This window comes from Phalacrocorax carbo, chromosome 13 (genome assembly GCF_963921805.1).
Source record: "Phalacrocorax carbo chromosome 13, bPhaCar2.1, whole genome shotgun sequence".
Lineage (NCBI taxonomy): Eukaryota > Metazoa > Chordata > Aves > Suliformes > Phalacrocoracidae > Phalacrocorax > Phalacrocorax carbo.
Window position 1 is genome coordinate 13,458,938 of NC_087525.1, and position 22,013 is coordinate 13,480,950.

The following is a 22,013-nucleotide window of genomic DNA, read 5'->3' on the forward strand; positions in this document are numbered from 1 at the left end:
AGGCTATAAATGTGAGTGTATTTTATTGGGGGTCCTATTCTGCACATTTTTGTTCCTGTCAGCACAACATTTATGTCATGTTTTTGAATACAGCATTTGAACACTGCCTGCCAAGAACTGACTGGCCATATCAGTATTTGCCCACAAGGCTTTCACCTACTGCATTTTGTGGTAACGTATCTTGAGAAGTGTGGAATGATTTCCCAGGAGTATTGATCCCACATAACCAAGGGCAGCTTTTGTTTTAAGTGTTCAAAAGTGGCCCATGTCCTCTTCCTGGGAAGAATCTGGATATCCTAGTCGTTCCCCTTTATTTAGTACTTTAAAGAAAACATTGCGGACAACATGCCTCATGTTAATTTGTTTGTATTATAACCAGTAGATACCAAATACTTCTACTGTTCTGAGACAACTTCACTACTTCTGCTCAAGTATAAGCTTATCAGATGGAAAGATAATAAAAGAAAAAACCTTTTCAGGTAAGCAGACAAATTTTATCTTTGCTTCTTTCCATGTTTTCTGTGCCACAGAGTTATTAATACGTTTCTCAGAGGCACAACTTCTCCATTACCTCCCAGCCCCATAAAACAAATAGTTTATTTGTAGGCATGCTTTGAGAAACTGTTCTCTTCCTTCCTTGTAAAACAATGGATCTCTTCTAAATCTATAGACAGTAGATGTATAAACTCTTTTGAAAACATCAGGATAACATATCGTTGGTTCAGCACTACTATACACTACAGTACTGTATGCACTTCCACAGCTCAAGGTGAAAGATAATAGCAGGATCAAACAATCTGGCAATTTTAAGCTTCAGCATTAAACAGACAGACCAGACCTCCACACGTACAATTTAAAAACAATTCAATCTGAGGATATTTGCCTTTATTCCAGTTTTTCTTTAGAACAAGAGGTCTTTTTCACATCCGACCACCCTTTCTATTTTACCTCAAGAAATTACTCCCATGCAAATCTTCCCTTAAACCTACGCTGCCATAAAGTTGGAGATGGGCTTTACTGTACAATCTGATCATAAAACTTGGTAGTTTCTCACCACAGAGTAATAATAAAAAAAAATGAGCATGCAGGAAAAGAAATAAGCAGCTCAGAGAGAAAACCTGGTATCGTGAACATGGAATTGCTGCCATACAAAAAGTCTTTGCAGCCTGCAGAATCAAGTTCACAGCAGTCAGTGTCAGCTCTTCTGGCAAATGATACTGGGTTTGCGCTTTTAAACTGTAGAACCAATTGCAAGATCTGACCCAAAATTGCAGAAAATTATTTTCCTTAATATTTTTAGGAAACTAGTGTTGTCTGCTTTGCAATCAGCCCACCATTGAGGGCTGATTATAAAGAAATAATTTCTGCTTTAAGATGCCTCAAGTATTACATTCTTCTGCAAAATAAGATATTTTCTTAGCACACTTTAGTTCCAAACAAAACAGAAATATGGAAAAATAAACTAGAAAAATTCAGCTAAATCTAAAAGGAAAAGATAGGTCCTAACTAAACGAATTTGAAATCTTGGTGAGAAAGAGGCAAGGGAACCTCATGTTTCCTATTCAGAAGGAAGTTTCTGTGCCCAGTCAAAGCCTAATGCAGAGTCTGGAAACAAAAATTGAACTTCTTGAGTCACAGTCTTGTACCTTGACCATAAAGTACTCTTTTCCTAGAGAGACTGTGACAGGCTCCAAATAATTACCATTAGGAAGTAGTGGACATCAAAATTAGTCTGGATTGGAGAGTAGAAATAGAAGTGTTTTAGGAACAAACACTGCTTTGTCAGGAAAATGTACTGAATAATTTATCAAGTCTTTTCCACCTCTACTCTTAAATCTTTGGTTTGATCAGCTGTACTTTTCTACCAGCTCTTCTTCTCTAAAACAACTCTCTAGCACCACAAGAAGGCAACATTATTTCTTGCGGTTCTTTTCACCTGTAGCTGCTCCATGAATTAGTATCTTCCATGGAGTTCCCCTATACCTATATCTAATACAGCTTTAAGAGCATTAAATTGGCTTCTAGATATTGCCCCTTTTTCCAGGCAAATGCAAAATTGGGTATCCCAAATTTGCAGCACAAAGGGACCACAGCAAATACTTTCTTGAAGACCTGTTGCTGAACCAACAGCAACACAAATTTGCACATATAAACACATACAATCAAAAAATGCCACCAAATCATGTTTTCTATTTGTTTGTATTTATGCAGTCAATTCTAAAACAGCAATGAAAGTATAAACCAATGCCCTAGAGAGCAATAATAAACTCAAGGCTCACCTATAGGAATTATTAGCCTCTACCAGCAGCACTATTAATCTCATACACACGCAGCGTGCTGGAGCGCAACCACGAGTCGTGCCGTACGGCACCGCAGGCTGCTCCTGCCCTCTGCGCTACCCTCAGGAAGCCCCTGCTATTGGCAGGGTGTCATTGCTGCCACGGCTCAACGCTGCCAGAAAGTAAGACCGCTGCCAGCCACCTTGGGAGAGGGAGAAAGCAGCACCTGAAGGTGCCTGGGAGGGGGAATCCTGGCTGCATGCCATGCTCAGGCTAAATCAGGCTTCAAGTCCCATCAGCTCTGACTTTCACATTGTGACTGCAGCTTAAAACAAATGGAGTTACACAAAGGAGAACCGGGCCTTACGCTGCCTCTGCTTATCGGGACAGAGGGGCAGAACCACAGATTGGGTTTGGAGGTCTTACAGGTTTTGGGTTTTCTGGGTTGGGAGGTTTTTTGTTTCTTTATGTTGTTTTATTTTTAAAACAACAGTTTTGGGTTATATCTGGGTTCCTTTTCATGCATGCTTCTAATTAAAAGTGCTTTAAAAATAACAGTAATCAGAGCAAATGGAATATTGCTGGAGTCAGCTTCCTTCCTTCAAGCCTGTTCATCATTGATTTAACAATTACAGCATCCCTGACAATTCCCATTTGTGATCCACCTCCAGTGTTTACAAAGGAACTACTCCAAGGACCATTAGAGGCCTGATTTGGTGTCAAGTCTCCCAGCTGTGCTGTCATTTAGCCACAGTCTGCTTGCTTAGTCCAGCAAAATAACAGAGTGCTAGTAACCCCAATTGCCTTTCTATCATAGGGAATATTACAGGCTGTCTCAAGTGTAAATTCAGAAAATTAGAAGATCACTGATTTATAATCTCAGAAACATGGAGTGGCATTCAAAGCCTGCTTAAAACGTTTCTCAAAAGACACTGCTATTTCCATGAACAGCCTTGTTCTTCTAAGGCTGGGCTTCCCACCACAGTTCTCCTGCTTGGAAGCTACAGATCTCTGCAACAGCCATTGACTCTCCTTCCCCACCCACTGGAAAGCTTTGTAGTCCTACAAATATCCTTTGACTCTCTCTTTAGAAAATATTCCTTTTCTTTTCTCTCCCTCTGTGCTAGAAAAAGGCTCCTGAAAATTATTCTGCATTTGATATAGGCTGCAGGAGCATTCACGGCTGACACCAAGCTGATCTGCCTGATCTACTTTTGTCATTCTGAGATAAACCGCAGCTTGTGGAGTTTGGTGTGTTTGGAGGGTTGGCTTTTTTTGTTCTTATGGAGTTTAGATATCTGGTGTACTTTGGTCTAAGCACAGTGTGTTTCACATGAGAATTTACCCTTGGCTTTCTGAGTAAATTATTTTTATGGCTTCTTTAAAGTAGAAGCTTGAATTTTGATAGTCTGCAGGGCAGATGAGGTTCCATTCAGCATTTCATTAGCTGCAGGACGTGTTAGAAGTACATTGATTAGGATAAAGAATATGAGCTTTAGGCTGTTCTCAGTTCCTTGATCCTGCCCAGAAGTATTTTTTTTATTTTTTATTTTTTAATACAAACACACACATAATTTCACTTCGTTCTAAGGAGAAAACCTTGGAAATTATGTGTGTTTTCGAGAGACTGTTCAAAGGACAGAATGCACTTTTCCAAACATTAACTGCCATAAATCTATTAAAATACATATAGAATAATTAGGTGGTAATGAAGAAAGTCATGAAAATAACATAATCCCACAACAAGCTGAAGATCACAGAATTCATTACAGCAGGTCTGCCCCTGCTAATAGCCATAGGACCATGAACCCTAGTCTGAAGGTCAAGAACACCTTCAAAAGACGCAGTCACTAGTTCTTAAAACAACAACAAAATGGGGAAAATTCTGAACTTCTCAGGCAACCCCAACACTTCCATTCACACACCCTCCAATTTCAACACTGTTGGGTGCCTTTCTATTTAAAGTAGGATTTGCAGAGAGGGAAAGAAATTCAGCTGATTTACATTAATATATCAATAAGGGTTGCAGGATCTCAGCATTGCTGAAAAATCAGCCTTCATGGCTCTCCAGCTGCTTCCTGATCATATAACAACCTCAATCTTCTGTTTATGGAATTACAGCCTGTTACCATGGAAATAATTATGCTGCAATATACCCCTGCAGGATCAAATAAAGGAAGAGTGACTGCAGGAGAGCAAACATTAAGGGAGGAAACAGTTACTCAAATAAGACTGTGGTAATTAAGAAATGTAGCAAAGATAACTGTACATAACACTCAAAGGTAAGTGGGTTTGCATTATCACATGGTGCATATATGCGGTGTGTATATATCAGTTGGCATATTGTAAACCAAAAAGGAAGATAAAAAAAGAAAAACAGAAATAAAGTATCATTTATATGGTCTCTAGTCTGTCCCAGTAATTTTCCTGGCTCCCTGGCCAAGGCACACTCTTACACATAACAACTTTGTAATTTGCCCACTTTCACCTGGGAGATAACATTCAGAACTCATCCTTAAGGACGCTGTTCTAACTCCGTGCACAATCTAGAGGTAGTCTCTTGTCTGTCCATTTTAATGACCTTCTCACTGTAAACACTAAAAATGCAGTTACACATCCGATCAAGGTCGAAGGTTGTAAAACCATTCACATCAATATTATTCAATTTTTTCTTCATAAAAAAATAAAGTCAAGATCATAGCACTGTAATTTCAGATTCCTGATGCCAATTGTCTCTTGTAGAGAGTAAAAGCTATCTAGAGGGCTTGGTTTCTCACACAGAGCTATCACAAAGCATCCAGGTTTTCCCACTGCTGGAGAATAAACAAAAACAAGCCTGCTACTTCAGGGTCTGCTGGAAACTCAAAGCAGAAGGATAAGGGTTCTCTGACACAGAATGAACAGAGAACTCGGGATCACTTTCTACACCAGGCTCCCCTACTTAATGCAGCATGGCAGGCTTGCATCGACTCCTTTTATCAGGCATACAGGGCCACAAAAGCAAGGAGAAGTACACCACTACAGTGAGATTTTGTAGCACCACAGCACGCGAGTAGACTCGAAGGTTAATGAACCACCATCAGCGTCTGGCTAAATCCAGTGCTGCCTTGAATACACTGAGTTTTCCCATGTCTTCCAAGTCCTGCTATCAAAACCTGGTGCCTCCGTCCTTGAACATTTTAATCATTTATGCTAAAAACTGGCAAAATCAGCAAGGAAATATTGAATCAGCTTGGGCGAAACCCACTCCCACCTTGGCCGCAGTACTGCTCTCTTTCCATATCAAGTATTCATGAGCTTGCAGACGGTCACAACCTCGTATCATTAGCAGAGCACTAGTACGTACAAGGAAGCCCATCTATCGCCACTGTGCCCAGGCAGGCTGAGGGAGGGACGCAATGCTGCAGAGAAACACAGGAATGCTCTCCCTGCCAGTGCCTCAATTAACCCAGCAGCCTCCCTCAGAAAGCGGCTTACACCAGATGCCTCCGACAACAGGAGCGCTGCGGATTGCACGTGCGCAAGAGAAACCTCCGGTACAGTAAGGGCCAGGTAGCCAGCAATATCCTGCTGCCACTTTTCTGCAAAACAGAAGTCAGCTGCAGGGCAGGATATGAGACTAAAAAGCTAATCCTAGGAGGGCAGAGCAGTCCCTCTGGATTTGTTCCATCTGGTACATATTTAGGTCATAAGGCTGTTGGGGGTCTCTTTCTAGCCCCAGGTTCAGAGAAGCGAACAGTTTAGAAGCTGCTGTTTAACCATACCCCAGTACACAGCCACACTGAGCACGGCTCTGAGCAGCCAAGTGCTGGCCCAAGGTAGACAGTACTAGCAAAACCACATCATATCACGAGATGCTGCACGCATTGTCGATGTTACATTAAAGCTTTTCCAATGACTTCAAATTAGTTGGCTCAGTCCTCTAATAATTCTCACAAGTGTTCTCCTGTTACTTTTCCAGTTGTATCTGAATTGGAAACAAAAGACAGGGCTCTGCAGCATTCAAGACCACATACAGCCAGAAATCTCAGAAATACTCAAGCTGATGTCTCTGGTTGGACCCATATCCAATGGTACAGAGGCGATGAACACTGCTAGAAGCACATCCCTGTAGGAGATGAAATCTGAGCTAAGCATTACCAGGGTGTGTAGAGACCTTAGTATAAATGGGGAACATATTTCTGAGTTCAAAAACATAGCAAAAAATGTCGCTGCATGTACACCCACTCACCCCTCGTACACACGGTGAAACACACGCCCACTCACTGGCCTTCACATGACACTGATGCATCCTCCAACCATCCACTTGTGATATTTGAAATACTTGCTTCTGAGTAGCTTCATCTATTCCCTAATGATTTGCTAACACAAATACCATTTAGAGAAAGAAATTATTCTCTAGCCATGCAGTGATAAGCCTACCTAATTTTCTCCCAGCTACTCTTGTTAAGGACAGGTAAATAAGAGTGTTTACAAATAGCTCCTGTCTGAACATCTTGAGTTGCAGTTCACAGTGAATAAATGTCAGAATAAGCAGCAGCAGACCAGCGGTGCCTTCCGTCCCACATGGCTGTCCTTCAGCTACCTAATGCGCAATAGTTCCTGAGGTCTCATTTTGGGTGTGCTGACAGCTCTGGATACTGCATCAGAGTCAAAATCCAAATAGGCAGGGTCCGTCGCTTACTCCCAGCTCAGCTATACCGGTTAAAGGGCTCCTGCCTAATCTAATAAATATGTTTCTTCGCAAATTGCAAAGCTGCCTGTCAGTCAACTCTCAGCAAATCCCAGTGGGATCTTGAAATTTTGAGGAGACTTCCCTTAGTGTTTTTAGCACAATAAGAAAAGGCAACCTGCTTTATTACAATGAAAGTATGTTTCTGAAAGATCTGCCCAGGAGTGATTTGTAAATGAACTGGAGATGGGTCTCGAAGAATTCAACTCACTTGTGAAGCTATTACAAGCCAGCAGTCATGATTTAATTAAAGCTACAAAATACTTTTTTTTAACCTTGAATAAGTTCACTAAATGCTGCAGTTTTGGGAGGACCCAAACGATGCTCAAATTCTACTAATATTTTTAAGCAAGGTACAAATGTCGGCTAGGTACCAACAGCAAAAACATGGGAACAGTTTATTCAGTATCTTCTAAAGGAAATATTTCATTCTGAAGTGATGTTTATATACTGCTCCATCTTAGACATTTAGGACATTTATGGACAATCTGTGTTCAGTGGTGCTTCTATAAAACCACTGTAGGTTTGGGGCCTTCGCTAGTTAGTTTCCAAACAATTAAAAGATGATCACACTAACGAGGCATTCCCTAAACCTGCTCATGATTTTATCTCTAGCGCAAGGCCAATCTGACCTGCCAATGCCACTTTTTTCCTCCCCAGCTCTGCACTTTTGGTTTCTGTAAGGCAACGCATCTAAACCTTGTGCAAGAACCCTTCCTCCTCAAGTCACTGTAGAAAAATCAAAATTGGATTCACAGTCACTGCTCTGTTTTGAAAAATCCACCCATTTTGCTGTGCTACTGGGTTCACGTGTACCATCGCAGGTAAGCTCTTGAACTGATGGTACCAGTTGTGATATAGGACTCCAGATCAAGCCCAAGCACTTTCTGGAGCATTTTTAATTAGAGAAGCGCCCATTGCCGTTAATTCCTTTTGTTGTATCTCACCCTATCCCATCCCAAAGAGGTCCGGCAAAGTTTTCATATGTAGCTGTTCAAAGTAGGAGAAAAACAGAAGGATTTGAAAGGTAGTCTTATAAAGATAATTTTTACTAATTTATTTGGAATTATTTTATACAAATGTTATGTCATATTCACAAACACACACATTTTTCTGTCAGCTAGAAAATTTCAGGAACTCGGCAAAACATTAGAGATGTGTCAGGCTACAAAAATCTCTGTGAAGCCAGAGTAACACTTGGCTTCAACAAAACAGCATGAACATAAAACCTGTGTCATGCAGTAGAGTGAAAAACAAAACCTTGCAGATGAAACTGCTCAAATCCCTCATTTTCAAAGGAATAAAGACCACGTAATGGCGATAGCACTAAATTTCCTTGTAGCCACTAATTTTAAACAGGAGTGAAGATACTCCATGCTCCACACTGTGTAGCAGGGGGACAATGTTTGGAAATTCACTTATACATCCAGGGAAACTGAAGACTAAAACTAAGCAGCTTCAAGGTCCAAAAAAAATGTTGCTGCCAAATGTCTTTTAGAAAAGAAAAAGTAACATATTTTAAGATAAGAAAGGATTATTAGTCATCTACTCTGACCCTTTGAGTCATATAGGGAAAAACATTGCACAGTAATTCCTATCTTACACCCATAATTTCTGGTTGACTTTTTTCCCTTTTTTCTTTTTTTAACAAGAAACTAACCCCGCTATGAGACTGTTAAGCATCACAGTATGGAACGGTACAATAGAAATCGGTTACAAATATCTGTATAGTTAATGACCAGCATGCTTGAAAGGAGGAGTCATCTTTTCTAACTCTGGCCCACATCAGTTCATGGAAGTCAAATACATTTTCAGCAGAACCAAATGCCTGACTTGCAAATCTAATTCCAATAGTTCTCGCTACAAAAGAATCGGTAAGATCGGTTCTTTTGTACTGTTCTGAAGGAAGTAGAAAGTTTTTAACAGCGGGCAAAAGTCAAACTTGAGCAATACTTTAAATTGGCAATTTAAGAAGGTAAAATGGAAATGAGCCACTGTGAAAGTTAACTCCATGTGTATTTGTGAATACTTTTGTCAGAGCAAATATAATCTATAAGTTACTCTGCTGCACTTTTCTCTTATTCTTTATAGATCTCCGATAGGAGGAGGCTAAACAGGTTTAATGTATAATTTATATAGGGAAATTTAGGTAACAAATCATCCCCAATATTTTTGCAGCTAGATTTTTCTGCATCTGCCTCCCTCAAAGAATGAGCCTAATACAGATTATCTCCATGGTATAATGTTGTTTTGGTATGTGGAGCTGAACTGCATTTTTTAATTTTTTCTCAGCTACAAATCAATCAAAATGAACAAGGTTTTTGTGCTGTTTGAGGGAAGCTATTCTGATGCACCCCTCTTAGGGGAGCACCATTCACAGTAAGAACACTAACATGAGGAAAATAGAAATTAAGCAGAACAAGGTTTTTTAACATCCACCTTGCCATCTGGGAGGGGATGTTTTAAACTCCTATTATGGCCGATTAGGGCGTTCTGAACGTTCCCCCTTTATCTTAAGGCTGTCGCTGTAACTTACTCTAGAGTCATTTCACAAAGGCCTTTGCTTCAAGTGAGTCTTGGAAACTAGTTTGGCTTTGAAACATGTTTCTTTAATAATAGTCTTTGAATTGTTAACTATGTAATGAGCACTTTGTAGGGTTCAGAGGCCCTAAACATTTTAAGAAGTCTGACAATTGAATCCAATAACCGATCTGCATTGAGGTGCTCCAAGCAAAGCTTTCTACCATGGGTGTGTTAAATGAGCAACCCTTCAAACACCAGCTGCAGAGTCACATAGCTATTAGAGAGCTTTCTCAAAATCAGCAACCCAAAATTATTAGAAATTTTGAATATTCAAGTTCTAATAGATTTAAAGATAGGATAAGATCTTTGGCATTTCACAGGGAAAGGACTGTCTGACATCTCTGTGACATTTCCTTGTTGAGTGAGGAATCACTGCAACTACATTTTCAAGTTGAAAATTTTTTTTATCTTGCATCACCCTAACAACTCCATCCTGTGGAGGGGGAAAGAGTTGGAAGCCGCTTGTTCAGAGAAGAGAGCAAGGAAATAAGTATTTCTGTTTATTCCAAGGCACCTGGACACAAGACCAGACGCTTGGAAATTACATTTGGAGAAGTTCTTTTTTGATGTTTTCTTCCATGATTTTGGTTATTTGCTTTTTAAGTCAACACACACATTTAGCACCCACAGCAGCCTGTGGAAGGAGCTTCACAGTTTAACAACATACTGCATGAAAACACATTTCTAGTTGTTTCTTTTTTTGGTGGTTGGTTTTTTTTTCCCCGCATGCTTGCCCCACTATTATCTGTTCCCTAGACTTAATCTTTTTGAGAGTGTTTGCTCATACAGTTAGAAATTTAGTTTCATATGGTACGGCTGTGCTGATATCACATCTTATCCCCAAACAGCCCTTCATAACAAGCTCAAATTAATGAGTTTACCTCCTACTCCAGCCACTTGGAAACATTTAATGCCAAGTCAAGAAACCTCAAGAGCACAGGCAAGACTGTGTTTTGCCTGACTGAGGATGACGGGTGGAGATGGCAGGTGAAGAAAAAAAGCCTTCAGAGCAGAGGGGGAACTTGGTCATTGTACATCTGTCACCGCTGAGAGAACAGGAGCAGTGACTCCTGACTGAAAGAGGCACTTCAAAACAATCCCCCTTACTCCCACACTAAACTATTCCCCTGGAGAAAGAACCAGCCTTCAGAGATAAGGAGCAGCAACATAGTGCTTTTGCTGCCCCAGGCTGTCTTTTTGCCTATGGGCACTCTTCTTTGTGATCTCTTCCAGATGCACGCTGCACCATAGCCAGTTGCGTGCCCACCATCCCCAGCTCTTAAGTACAGAAGGAGATCACAAATCTTACTCTGTTTGCGCCTCGCTGTCTTTCTCAGCACGGCCTCCTCCATTCGTGCTCTTTCTTCCCTCTCCTTCCAGCGCCTCAGCTGCTCTTCTCTCATTTTGTAGAACAAGATCTGCTTTTGCTCTTCATTCAGCTCTGCCAGGAGCTCAGGGTCAATATACATATCACGCAAAATTTGCTGCAGCATGACGACTCAGGGGGAAAAAAACTCAAAACACCGAAACCCAAACCTGCTTCCAATTATAGTCACTACAGTGACAAAACCCCACTGAGAGCACTCCAGAAAGCAGCCTGCAGCAAAGGAGCTCTCCCACACCTGCCTGCCCAGGAGAGGTTTGATTCTTGCTCTGGCCCTCTTCATGCAGGCATATTCTGCTCCTCGTCTCTTACAGGGATGGAGGTCTCTGCTTACCTCATTCTCCAAAGGGTAGGGGCAGGTGTCAAGTGAAAGGGCAGGGAACAGACAAGGATAAGGGAGGAAAGAAAAAATATTGAAAAGGCCAGGAGAAAAAAAAAAAGTCACTTCACTGCCCCTGACTGCAAGCTGGTAAAAATAAGGGATTCTTGACTGAACCCATCAGCTTTGCTCCCTTGAGCAGAAGGAAATTCAGTGTAGAGAAAGTCTCAGACTTTCAGCTCAAGTGGTTCCCTTCAGCAGAAATACACTCCCAAGGGTGTAATTGTTGCCCAGGGGTTTAAAGCGATGTCATGCTTAAAGGTATCACCTACACCAACAATATCTATGTCACTTTGGGAACTGATCTCTTCTGGTAACAGAGGAGAAACAAGTTTGTATATTATTTCCCAGTCTGTTAACTAGTCTCACCAGGGTAGGTCATATTAGAGGTCTGTCTTACCTGGTGTTGACAAATATTGTCATGCAGCAAACTGATTAAAATGCCTCTAAAATTAAAAGCAGATGTAACAAAAGCCACAAGAATCTCATTATCACTTTATAAATAGTAAATTAATATTAATTAAACAAGAGTAAGCGCTCAGCAGTTCATGCGGACTATGCAAATCCTGCTGTTAATTAATTTTCCACTTTGTGACTGGAGAAAGTTACTATGTTGTTCTTCAAGCAAATTGTGGCTTTTCACTGTGTCACAGTGTTTTACCAAAATCAGTAAAATAATACCCTTTCAGCACCAGGGCCAACAGCTACTTAATTATGTTAAAAAACCCCACAACACACCAGAAAGCCTAAAACCCAGACCCTCTGGATTCTGGAGCCAGCTTTCACTGGGCAGGGTGACCCTGCTCCTCCGGGGAGCAGTGGCACTTTGGGGGAAAGGGACCATCTTTTGAAGAGAACCGAGATGTGGCCGCTCAGAGTCATAACAAAACACAGATCCCATTTGCAGGCTGAGCCTCATCCCACCACATGATGTTTACACAAGAAGGAGTAGCAAGAGCAGATCTGTATTTCCTCACGGGAAACCTGCTTTAGAGATCGGTATCTGTCAAACTGCTACATGACTTCCATGATCCTCATATTCAAAACTTAGCGTTAACGCACCTATTCATGTCACATTCTTCTGAGGTATGCAAATACCGCCATTTTAATTTAGTCAAAAATATATCTGAAGTAAAATTCAAGAGAAGACACTGTCTCACCTAGAAGCATTAACCCGAAGGTTATACTTGAATGATGCCTTCAGCTGAAACAGCATTTCAGAACCCATCGTGTCGGGGCTTCACAGAGTTCAGTTCACACATGCACCACTCTGCAATTCACCATCTCTCTTATGGACAGATTTTTGTCCTCTAAAATAAAATGCTTTCACTTTTTGAATTTTTATTTTTTAAGAAATACAGTTGAGCACGAAAAAAAACTAGGGTAAGAGACTTTGTTACTGCTTCTTTCTTCTATTTTACTTGGTCAGGTATAGAAAGGGGAGAGCCTGAGGGTTTTGGCCTTTGTTTCTCTGCTTTTATTCAATTATATTAGAGCTGTAGCTCCACATTTTGGCACTAATTGAAAAAGACTCGCCTTTGCAAAGGCTTCGGGGCAAGCAGTTTTGCTGTTCTATCCATTTGTCATCTTTTTTTATTTCATTTTAGTTGACTTCACAGAACAGAAATCAAATCCTGATCAGAAGCTATCACAGTGCAAAGAACAAACTCTTCATCAAGGATTATGTGCATTTAAGCATGATAAGAACAACCATTTCTGAACTGCATTTAACCGCAGAAGTAGTTCAGGATGGAGAAACAAGGCAGCGTACAAACAAATTTTCAGGCAACTTCTGGTAATGTTCAGTGAGCAATCACACAAAACCAGCAAGAGCAAGGAGGTGCAACGAACACTTCACGAACAACCCATGACCTGAAGATTGTTCACCAAAATATTTGAGAATGGTAACAAAATGGTCAAGTGGAATTAATCTGTGTGGGAATTTAATTTTTTTTTTTTTTTTCGATAATGTGGAATTGTTACCACCTAATTACATCAATGAATCTGATCAACTTCCTCTGTCATAGCTTTTCTTCTTTAGGTCATAGCAACCCCAAAATTAAAAATGGCGGAAATGCAAAGGGGAAATAAGGCAGATAAAGAAATACTCTAACATAAGCCAACATCCAAGAGAAGAAGAAAGATACATCATGAAGTCTGCCATTAGTTTCTTGCCCAAGATAAAAATACTCTGCCTCACAACTTTTGGTCTTTGAATTCTCACGTGGGTGGCAGTTTTTCATCAACTCTCTCCCTTTGCTTTCACTGGTAACTAAGCGTGTTTTAAAACCTATGTCTCTTTATGGGGTGGAAAATCCCAGAGGACCAATGGGAAGAATGGAGTGTTTTCACTAGTCCCTTCCTTTCCCTTACTAATTAACATTTGATTTAATAACAATTTGGAAGTTGAGTGAATGGAAGGAGAGAGATGGTTACCTAGCTGCAGATCCCAAGGGTACAGACAACCTCAGCCAGGTAAGCAAACACAGGCATGCTCGAGAAACCAGCCAATGTTCCACTTAGCAGAACAGAATAACAGTGGATGCTGTTCCCAGAAATACAAGCTCTGAATATTTTGGGCCAATGATTTATTTGGCCCAAAATAGGCCTAGCCTGTTGGATTCATCAGGAGCTAAGGCTCCTTCATCAGGAGCTGGCAACACCCAACCCATCTATGCTGAGAATTTTGCAGGATATGAAAGAATTTGACAGCAGGCCCACCTTCCATATACCGCCACCAGACTAGAAGTGCTAAGCAGCAATAAATAATTCAGACAATAAAGCGTCGTCACTAACCACCATTCTAGTACCTCAAACCTCTTCTGCATCTGACAAAAACCCTTTCAGGATCACATTTCTCTTCTCTGAAAAAATACTTTTGAAGAACTATTAGAAAACAATTAAATGACCTCTCTGATACTGGGAGAATGACCCCAAACATGCACTGCCAGGAATTAAAAAACCAACCCTGACTACACAAAATGCAGTCATCTGCCCCCCTTGTAATAACCATCATGGGGATGATGAACTGCAGGAACATTCTCCCCCTCATGCTTTTCCCAGCCCAGCTTATTTCCAAGCCTCTTCACTTGCTTTCCCGCCCACTGTGATGAAGCTTCTTGAGAAGCCAGTTTCCCCAGCTGGTGGTCCAAATGTAAGCGCCTTCCCGGCTAGCCGTGACCCTTTATCCAGAATGAAAGAATATTTGTGTAAAAACGTTCTTTGTACACTGGTTGTCTTCCCATGGGAGGCGTCATTTTAGATGTTACCACACATCCGGCCTTCAGTGATCTTTAAAGGTAGACTGTTTTCACGGCCCACTCCCATGACACACAGGGGTGTCTGGATGACAAGCGGAACATGGGCATCCGCGCAGCTCAGCTTCCCGCTCACCCTCTTCACTAAGAGAAAGCTAGATGCCCAGTTCCTCTATGAATTACAATCTCTAGAATGACCTCAGGTAAAAATTAACAGATTCTGATGTAAAAGAGGTGCCTGCCAACCAAAACCACAAAGAACACACTCACTCGCTATATTTGTTAAAGTCCGAAAATGAGAGGTCACAGATTTCCTTGCATAATGGAGAACAGGATTTCCAATTCTAAGCCTATCCTGTCTGAGGAAGCGTCTGTCTAGTCGAAAACAATTTTTCTCTTCATTGCGGACATGGTCCTGTTAAAGAGATACGAAGGCTGCTTGTCTCTTATCTCGGTGAGCCTGTTGTCTGTATATTAAATGTTCCCAGTGGTATACTATGCAAATAAGACTGGATTTTTAACCTAGTAGACACTCATTCTCATTATAGTCCACCTTTCCGTAAGTATTCCAAATGAAGTCTGAATTATCACAAAGAAATTAACATGAATTCTCCTGATTTCTCAGAAAATTTGGGAAATCTGAGGTCCAAAACTCAAAAGGCAACCTTGAAGAAACACCAAACCTACTTTGAAAACTCTTGCAACTTCTAGCATGAGCTCGTATCTTGTAATGGATGAGCTTTGCAGTACCAGCCAACCCAGAGTCAGAAGGGCTGAGGAACAGGAGATAACTCAGATAAAACACAAAATAAAACTTTCTCTTGCAAGATAGAAGAGAGAAATTCTCTCTCTTCCTTTCCCAGACCCGATTAAGATATGGATGAATTAATGACTCCTAAGAGCGGGGAATTTGAAGTCAGGGTGCCTGCTTCCTGATTGTGGCCATTCATTGTCTTCCCAGCCTTTCTGGGAAGTATTTTGAATAGTTTAGAAGGACAATGACCCCTCCATTGCTCCTCCGTCTCGGTCACCCCCAGTTCAACAGTCCAAACTAAGCTAAAATCATTACAGAGAAACATTACTGTCTCAACAACATACACATAAAATAAGAGATTACCATTAACGCAGTTCTTTGTTGGCACTCATCACCTTACGATAACTGCCACACAACTTGAGGCTGTAATTAGCAGCAGCCTCTGCAAGGAGCTCAGAGGTGTTTAAAATTTAAGTTTGGAGTTTCCTTTAATTTCAACAGTATCTTGTGGGACTAGACACACTCTGTCCCACCTGTGGTATAACATCTTTCTGGCTAAGCAGTCCTCAGCACTGCCCCTACAGTTCATCTGCTGGGGAAGGGGGAGGCAGAGAGAGAAAAAGGCACAGAAAACTGTTTTAATTTCATTGTTAAGAAAAGGGGAAGTGCTTAACTGGTCAAGGCCTGCAAACCTCTACATCCATTTTCCTCTGAGCACGTGCATTCCCTGAACTGAATAGCTCACTGGCAATGCTGGTAAGTGCTGAGCCAGCAGAACAGCACTTCCATCTGGATTTTACGACACAGCCGTATAACCTCCTTCAGCCATGACATTTACACAAAAATATTCTGCTATAACCTACACATTACCAGAAAGACAGGGCGGTAATGCACCTCTCTCCTTAAAGGGATATAATTAAGAAAAAAAATACACAGAAAATGTGGCAATCGTATGTTTTCCTGACTGTGAACTCCATAGGCTTAATCAATTTTGTGTTATGTCTTTTTTATATTTTTCAATTTTTTTTAAGATGAAGCTGTGTACAATACCTGAATTTTTGAAGTCCTGCTGTGTCGGCATCAAAAGGGGAACAGTGGAATCCGGAATTGAATGGTGCAAGAGGGAGCTGACAACATGAAAGGTGAAAGGCAAAATTAACATTTGTTTGAGGCCTATTAAACCCTACAAATCTGTCACTGGAAAAGCAAATCCATTAGGGCACCCGCCACAGCAAGCCAGTCTTGTGTCTGATTTGCACATTGCTGTCAATTAAAAATTAGAAAAAACAAAAAAAAACAGTTGAGGACCATCCCCTCCCCGCCTCCTCTATCACAGATGGAGGTAACAAAACGTGCCTGGTTTTCCTCCGTTTCCATAGTCGAGTCTGTGGCTCCCTCTAAGGGCTAAAATGAGCTCCTCAACAGCACAATCTGCAGCTGGATCAGAACGATCGTTTCCCTGAGGCTGGTATCACATTACAAAGCATCGCACAGCAAGAATGAGGGTACGTTTTTCCAGACCTTCCTTTTCCATACGGGGCTAGTATCAGTAAATCCGACTTTGAAGTGTTTTGGAACATGGACAGGCTGCGCATGTTTGTCGTCATCTCTGTACTAGTTCAAGACTGCACTGCCATAATAGAAAGAAAAATAATAAAAAAAAACCTTGAGGTCTGTATAGCAAAATAGGAATGAAACAGATTAAAATCTCATCTTAAAGAAATGAAATGCAGCAGAAGAGTTACAAACCAGTTAATGAGGAAGATGTCTTATCATACTGTCCATCACATAGCTGTAAGTGAAGTGATGCTAACTTCAGATTTTAATGGTGCAATGATGATTTACAGTGGCAAGAGTTTCATCAGGTAGCTGGGGGGCGGTGTTGTATTTTTGGTTAGGTGGGTGGGGTTTCCTTCAAAATTCAAATCTGTTACTCCTCAGCCCCTCACAAAAATCAGACAATCCCAACTATAGGTAGCACTGACAGTAAGGAAAGAAAAGGGATGGGAACTAAGCCAGAGAAAGTAGTATGTGAAGTCCAGGGCAGCAAATAATAGAGCAATCTGTCATTACTCCACTCTCCCAAGGTTAATTCTGTGCTCTGCAACACTACTTGCCCTTCAGAAGAAATCACATCAGTGATTATTTTTGCCTGGCAGTGTGGCAATCCTACCCTGCAAGATTACTTTAGGTCTCTCCCATTGTGCTCTGTGCTACAGCTGCTGTACACACGATTACACTGGAGCCGGCAATGCCTTCATGGTTCAGCACAATTTATCACAGATTTGGGAAGTTGGTAGAAAGGGCAGCACTCCAATTTTTCTTCAAGTTGGTAGTAGATATTTGAAATTCTGACCTACATTACAAAGGTCTCAGATTAATACAAGTTTGTCAACCTGAAGTTTAGGCTTGTTTTAATTTTAATACCTCTATAGTAATAGACTCAGGTGCAACCCAAACTGGAACACTACACACTTGATGTTGATTGCTATTAGTACATTCACAATAGGGAGGTACATCAAAGACCCATCAAGTCCCATCATAATTTTTCAAATGCAGAATGAAACATCCACCATTAAAATAATTCGTAGTGAAAGCTAGTTACTTTAGTAAACCCAACAGAAAAAAAGCCAAGCTTCCTTGAGAGAGTTCATCTGAGAAAACATGGTACATAGGCTTGCAAGCAACAACTAGTGTCCTGTATGCCAAGCACTGTAGAGAGATACTTCACAGGGGAGGGACAGAGAGGCGGTAAAACATGCATACACACTGCAATTTACTAAAACAAAGCTCTCTGTTCCACCACCCTCTCACTTGGACTGCGCTGCCTAATTCAATTGGAGTATCTCTTATTTACAAAGCAGTAATCAAGCTCTTGAGGTCGGACCCTCAGCTATGAATGGGGTGTACTTGGTTGGCAGGCAGCAGGCTTTACTTAGGAAGCAATTACAGCTCACTAAGTGTCTGTAGGGATCCAGCCTTAACATAGATTAAATGGCCCACTGGCAACAGTCTCCAAGGAATTTCTTAGTTCAAAGAGATATGCAAAACGCACTGCCCCCTGCTCTCCTATTTATGCTCCCTTGCTCATGTCAGATCCTGATGTTATACCTCACCGTATTAAACCCAGCATGTGCTTACGCTGCACGCTGCAGTTCAGCTTTGTGCTGTTTAAGTACAAAATACATCAGTCCATCTGTTTCTCAGCAGAAGTCTCCGTAGCTGAGGGAGGCCATCCATGACTCTTCAAAGCAGAAATGGTTGCCTTTCAACTCCTGAGCAATAGGCTTTTCTTAAGACTCTACACACCTTCCCTTTTCATTGATTTACCTCTATCTGATCTTTATAGTGAACTGTTAACCTAGGACGAAACTCCAAGTACAGACAGCTACCCAAAGAATATTGGTATAGTCTGCTCTTCTTCCCCTGCCCCTCAGCACACACCTTTCCAAGACCCAGCTGTCTGCATAATGACAGGATACATATCTTCAAGCGGGAATTCAATATTCTCCTTTACATGAATTATTCGCTTTGTGTATCTGTAAGGCCCCAAAGACCTTTGGATTCCATGACCTAATTGCTACATGAAATTATTCCAGCGTTTGGTACATTTTCAATGAAATTCATTACGATAAGCTACCCAAGAGATACCACGCTCTAAATTATGTAAGTTTCTTCACTCAGATATATATTAACTTAGGAAGATGCTCAGTAAGTTCACTTTTTCCATCTAAGTGTAAGTGCATCAAAATGTATCATGTGAGAGCTAATTTTCCTTAATATACTCCCTGGTACAATTTAGCTGCATTATGTTTAATGCAGCAGTCATATCATATCAACTTCACATCATATTAGACACTGCATTATGGCAGCTAAATTGATTACTTGTGTAACTGAAGGCCACCGATAGGAAAATTTTTAATCATTTAAATGACTCGTCAGCTTTATATACAAAATGTCTTGCTTTAGTGGCATTACGCAAGTGATTGTCTTTCAGGGCATAGCATTTTGCCCATTTAAGCCACTTTTTATTCTTGTCATCTTTGCTGGCAATAAAATCCTACAGATTTGCAAGAGGCAGAGCATATTCTACTATAAAGGATGCCTTCTGAGCATCAAACTCATTTGCAAGACCTGACCAACAATCCAGCCAGACAAAGCTAGTTGCCATTTTGAATGATATCCACAAACTTTTGAGGATTTCTGGTTTGGGTTTTGTTTCTGGTGGGGTTTTTTGTGGGTTTGGTTTTTTTTAATATTTCATTTGCCATAAGAAGCCAGACTTTGTTTTCAAGGGCCAGGCAGAAAAATCCGCAAACACTTCTGGCATCATATTGCTCTTTAAAGCCCTTTAATAATCAGCTTCATTTACTGTCCACCTCCTAAGGTGGCAAAACCTCTGCCCCAAAAGACCCCTAACTTTCTGCTACAGATCATTCAGCACTTTCCATGTCTTGACATTGAGGTGATGCTCAAAAGGTTTAAAAAGCAATACCTAAAGTATTCTGAAAATCCTTCCCTTTCCCTTCATAGCCTTTTTAAGACCTTCTACACTCCCGTCACATACTCTGGGACAAAGAACAGCTCAGGACATTGTTGAAACTTACTTGATTTTTTTTTTAAATCTCTAATCATCCTCACAGTTTCAAACCACAAAACCTGGATTAATCCCACTGACTCTTTTTCACAATACAAGCCTTAGCAGCTTTGGCATACGACTCTGTGTTCCATTCACCTGACAGAAAATACACCTTTCAAAGCTATTTGCAAAATCATGACAGGTCCAAGTTTCACAATAGGGATGTGCCCCTATCAATCCCTTATGGCGGATTTATAAAGAGCAGCTCTATTTCTCCTCATACTCTTGTCATATCCTCAGTCATGACAGTCACCTCCTCATTCTTTTCCAAGAGTGCCAAACAGTGCAGTTCTTCATGCTTTTGTTTTCTTTCTTCTAAGCTTCTGCGTTTTAGATTTCTACTGCTGCTTCCTGTGCTAAGCCTCTACCTGCTGTCAGTAGCTACCTCCTGAGAAAGAGGGCCAGCTCAAGTAAACTCACCCCTGCTCCTCTCACCGCAACAGAGGACTGGACTGTCCCTGTGGTATCCCACCTTCTCCCTCTCCCAACAGGAAGATGAGCTCCTCTACAGTCCCCATTTGCAGAGGCAATACTCTTCATGATATTAAATATGTTATACAATAGGGCCATAAAATGACTGAAATACTCAGGTGATCGAGGAATTTCTTCCTACAGAAGAAATTCTTGCTTTGGAAAAACTGCCACCGTACTATAGAAACTCATCCCTGCAAAGAGACACCTACCATACGTTGGCCAAATTTTCTGGCCATTCTTGAGACACAAGGGATTCAAGCAGGTTACAGCTATTGCTCCAGGTCGGTCTTTCCTTTTACTGAGTCATCTTAAGCCACCTACGTGCCCTCAAGAGGATTTTCTGAGATTTCCAAAAATAAGACTATCTCCAATTGCCAAACAAGATCATTTTCATGTGCTCATCTTAGAATTCTTTAAGTACCTCTTTACCTTACCATCAGGCAGCGAGTGTGCCAGCCAGGCGGGAAACAGTGTACTACTACTGTTTCACATTCTTCTGCTCTCTCACTGCTACCTGAACAGATCGTCAGCAGTTCAGATCTCTACCCTTCCCTGCAAAGCACTGAACGATGGAAACTGTTGTCAGCTGTCCTCAGAAATCTGGGGTACAGCTCAGGTAGCTGCTGTACTTCAGTCAAAATGTGCTCCAGTCAGGGGCACAGTCATGCCTGTAATGGTTAGAATCTCCTGTTGAAAGTCACTCACAGGTGACTGCAGCTGCCTATAGGTTCATTTCCATTACAGTTAGAGCTCCCTGAAGTTCATTAGCACATCACTGGTTCAGCTCCTGTGATGTTTTCAGGATTCTGATGTCTCATGCTAAGGCTTACTTACCATACTCCACACTAGTCGGTGCCATCCTAACAGGTCCTCTCTTCTCTTCCACAGACCACTTGCCCCAACTGCACAACCAAGTAGCTCAGAGGTCTCCTCCATCCACACTGCCATGAACTCCAGAAGCCTTAACTAACTCTTCTGCTCCAAACTCACTCCTTGGAAACTCATTTTGGAACTCATTTGGAAACTCTTTTTTTTTTCCTTAGCCTTCTTTCAGTCCTCTCCTCACAACTCCAATGTCCAAGCCAGGCCAGCACACAACTTTATGACCATTGCCTGTGTAGCCTGTGGCTCAACTCTCCATACCAGCCACAAGGCTGGCCCTTCCATAGAAGACTACACCCTGGTTTAATAAAGCAAGATCCCATATTTGAACTCCCAAAATAATATTTTAATCTGGATCTGCAATCAGAAACTCTCCTACTAGAGGAATCCCTTTGTGTCTTGAGGACTACAGGTGCTGGACAGGTGGAAATTCTGAAGTTCCAAGGAAGATCCAGACTTCCATAATGTTTTCCTCCCAGAAATTCATAAACTTCTAGACTTACTATGGCCTATTCTCCATTATGAACAAGTTACATATATACTGATATATTGTTATATTTTGCAGCTGTTACGTTTCAATAAAATAGCTTGTACCATTAATGATACCTGATCTTCTTGTGCACAAAGATATTTTGTGGTCTTTGCTAAGT

General features: G+C 41.2%; 1 protein-coding gene across 1 annotated transcript in view; it reads right to left on the bottom strand.

Moving 5' to 3' along the window:
- SH2D4B (SH2 domain containing 4B) overlaps positions 1-11,307 on the bottom strand; it is an 82,447-nt gene extending 71,140 nt beyond the window's left edge. The window contains exon 1 of the mRNA XM_064464851.1: positions 10,904-11,307. Coding sequence (XP_064320921.1) covers positions 10,904-11,087 — 184 coding nt within the window. The 5' untranslated portion in view covers positions 11,088-11,307. The remainder of the gene's footprint in view (positions 1-10,903) is intronic.
- Between the last annotated feature and the right edge of the window lie 10,706 nt (positions 11,308-22,013).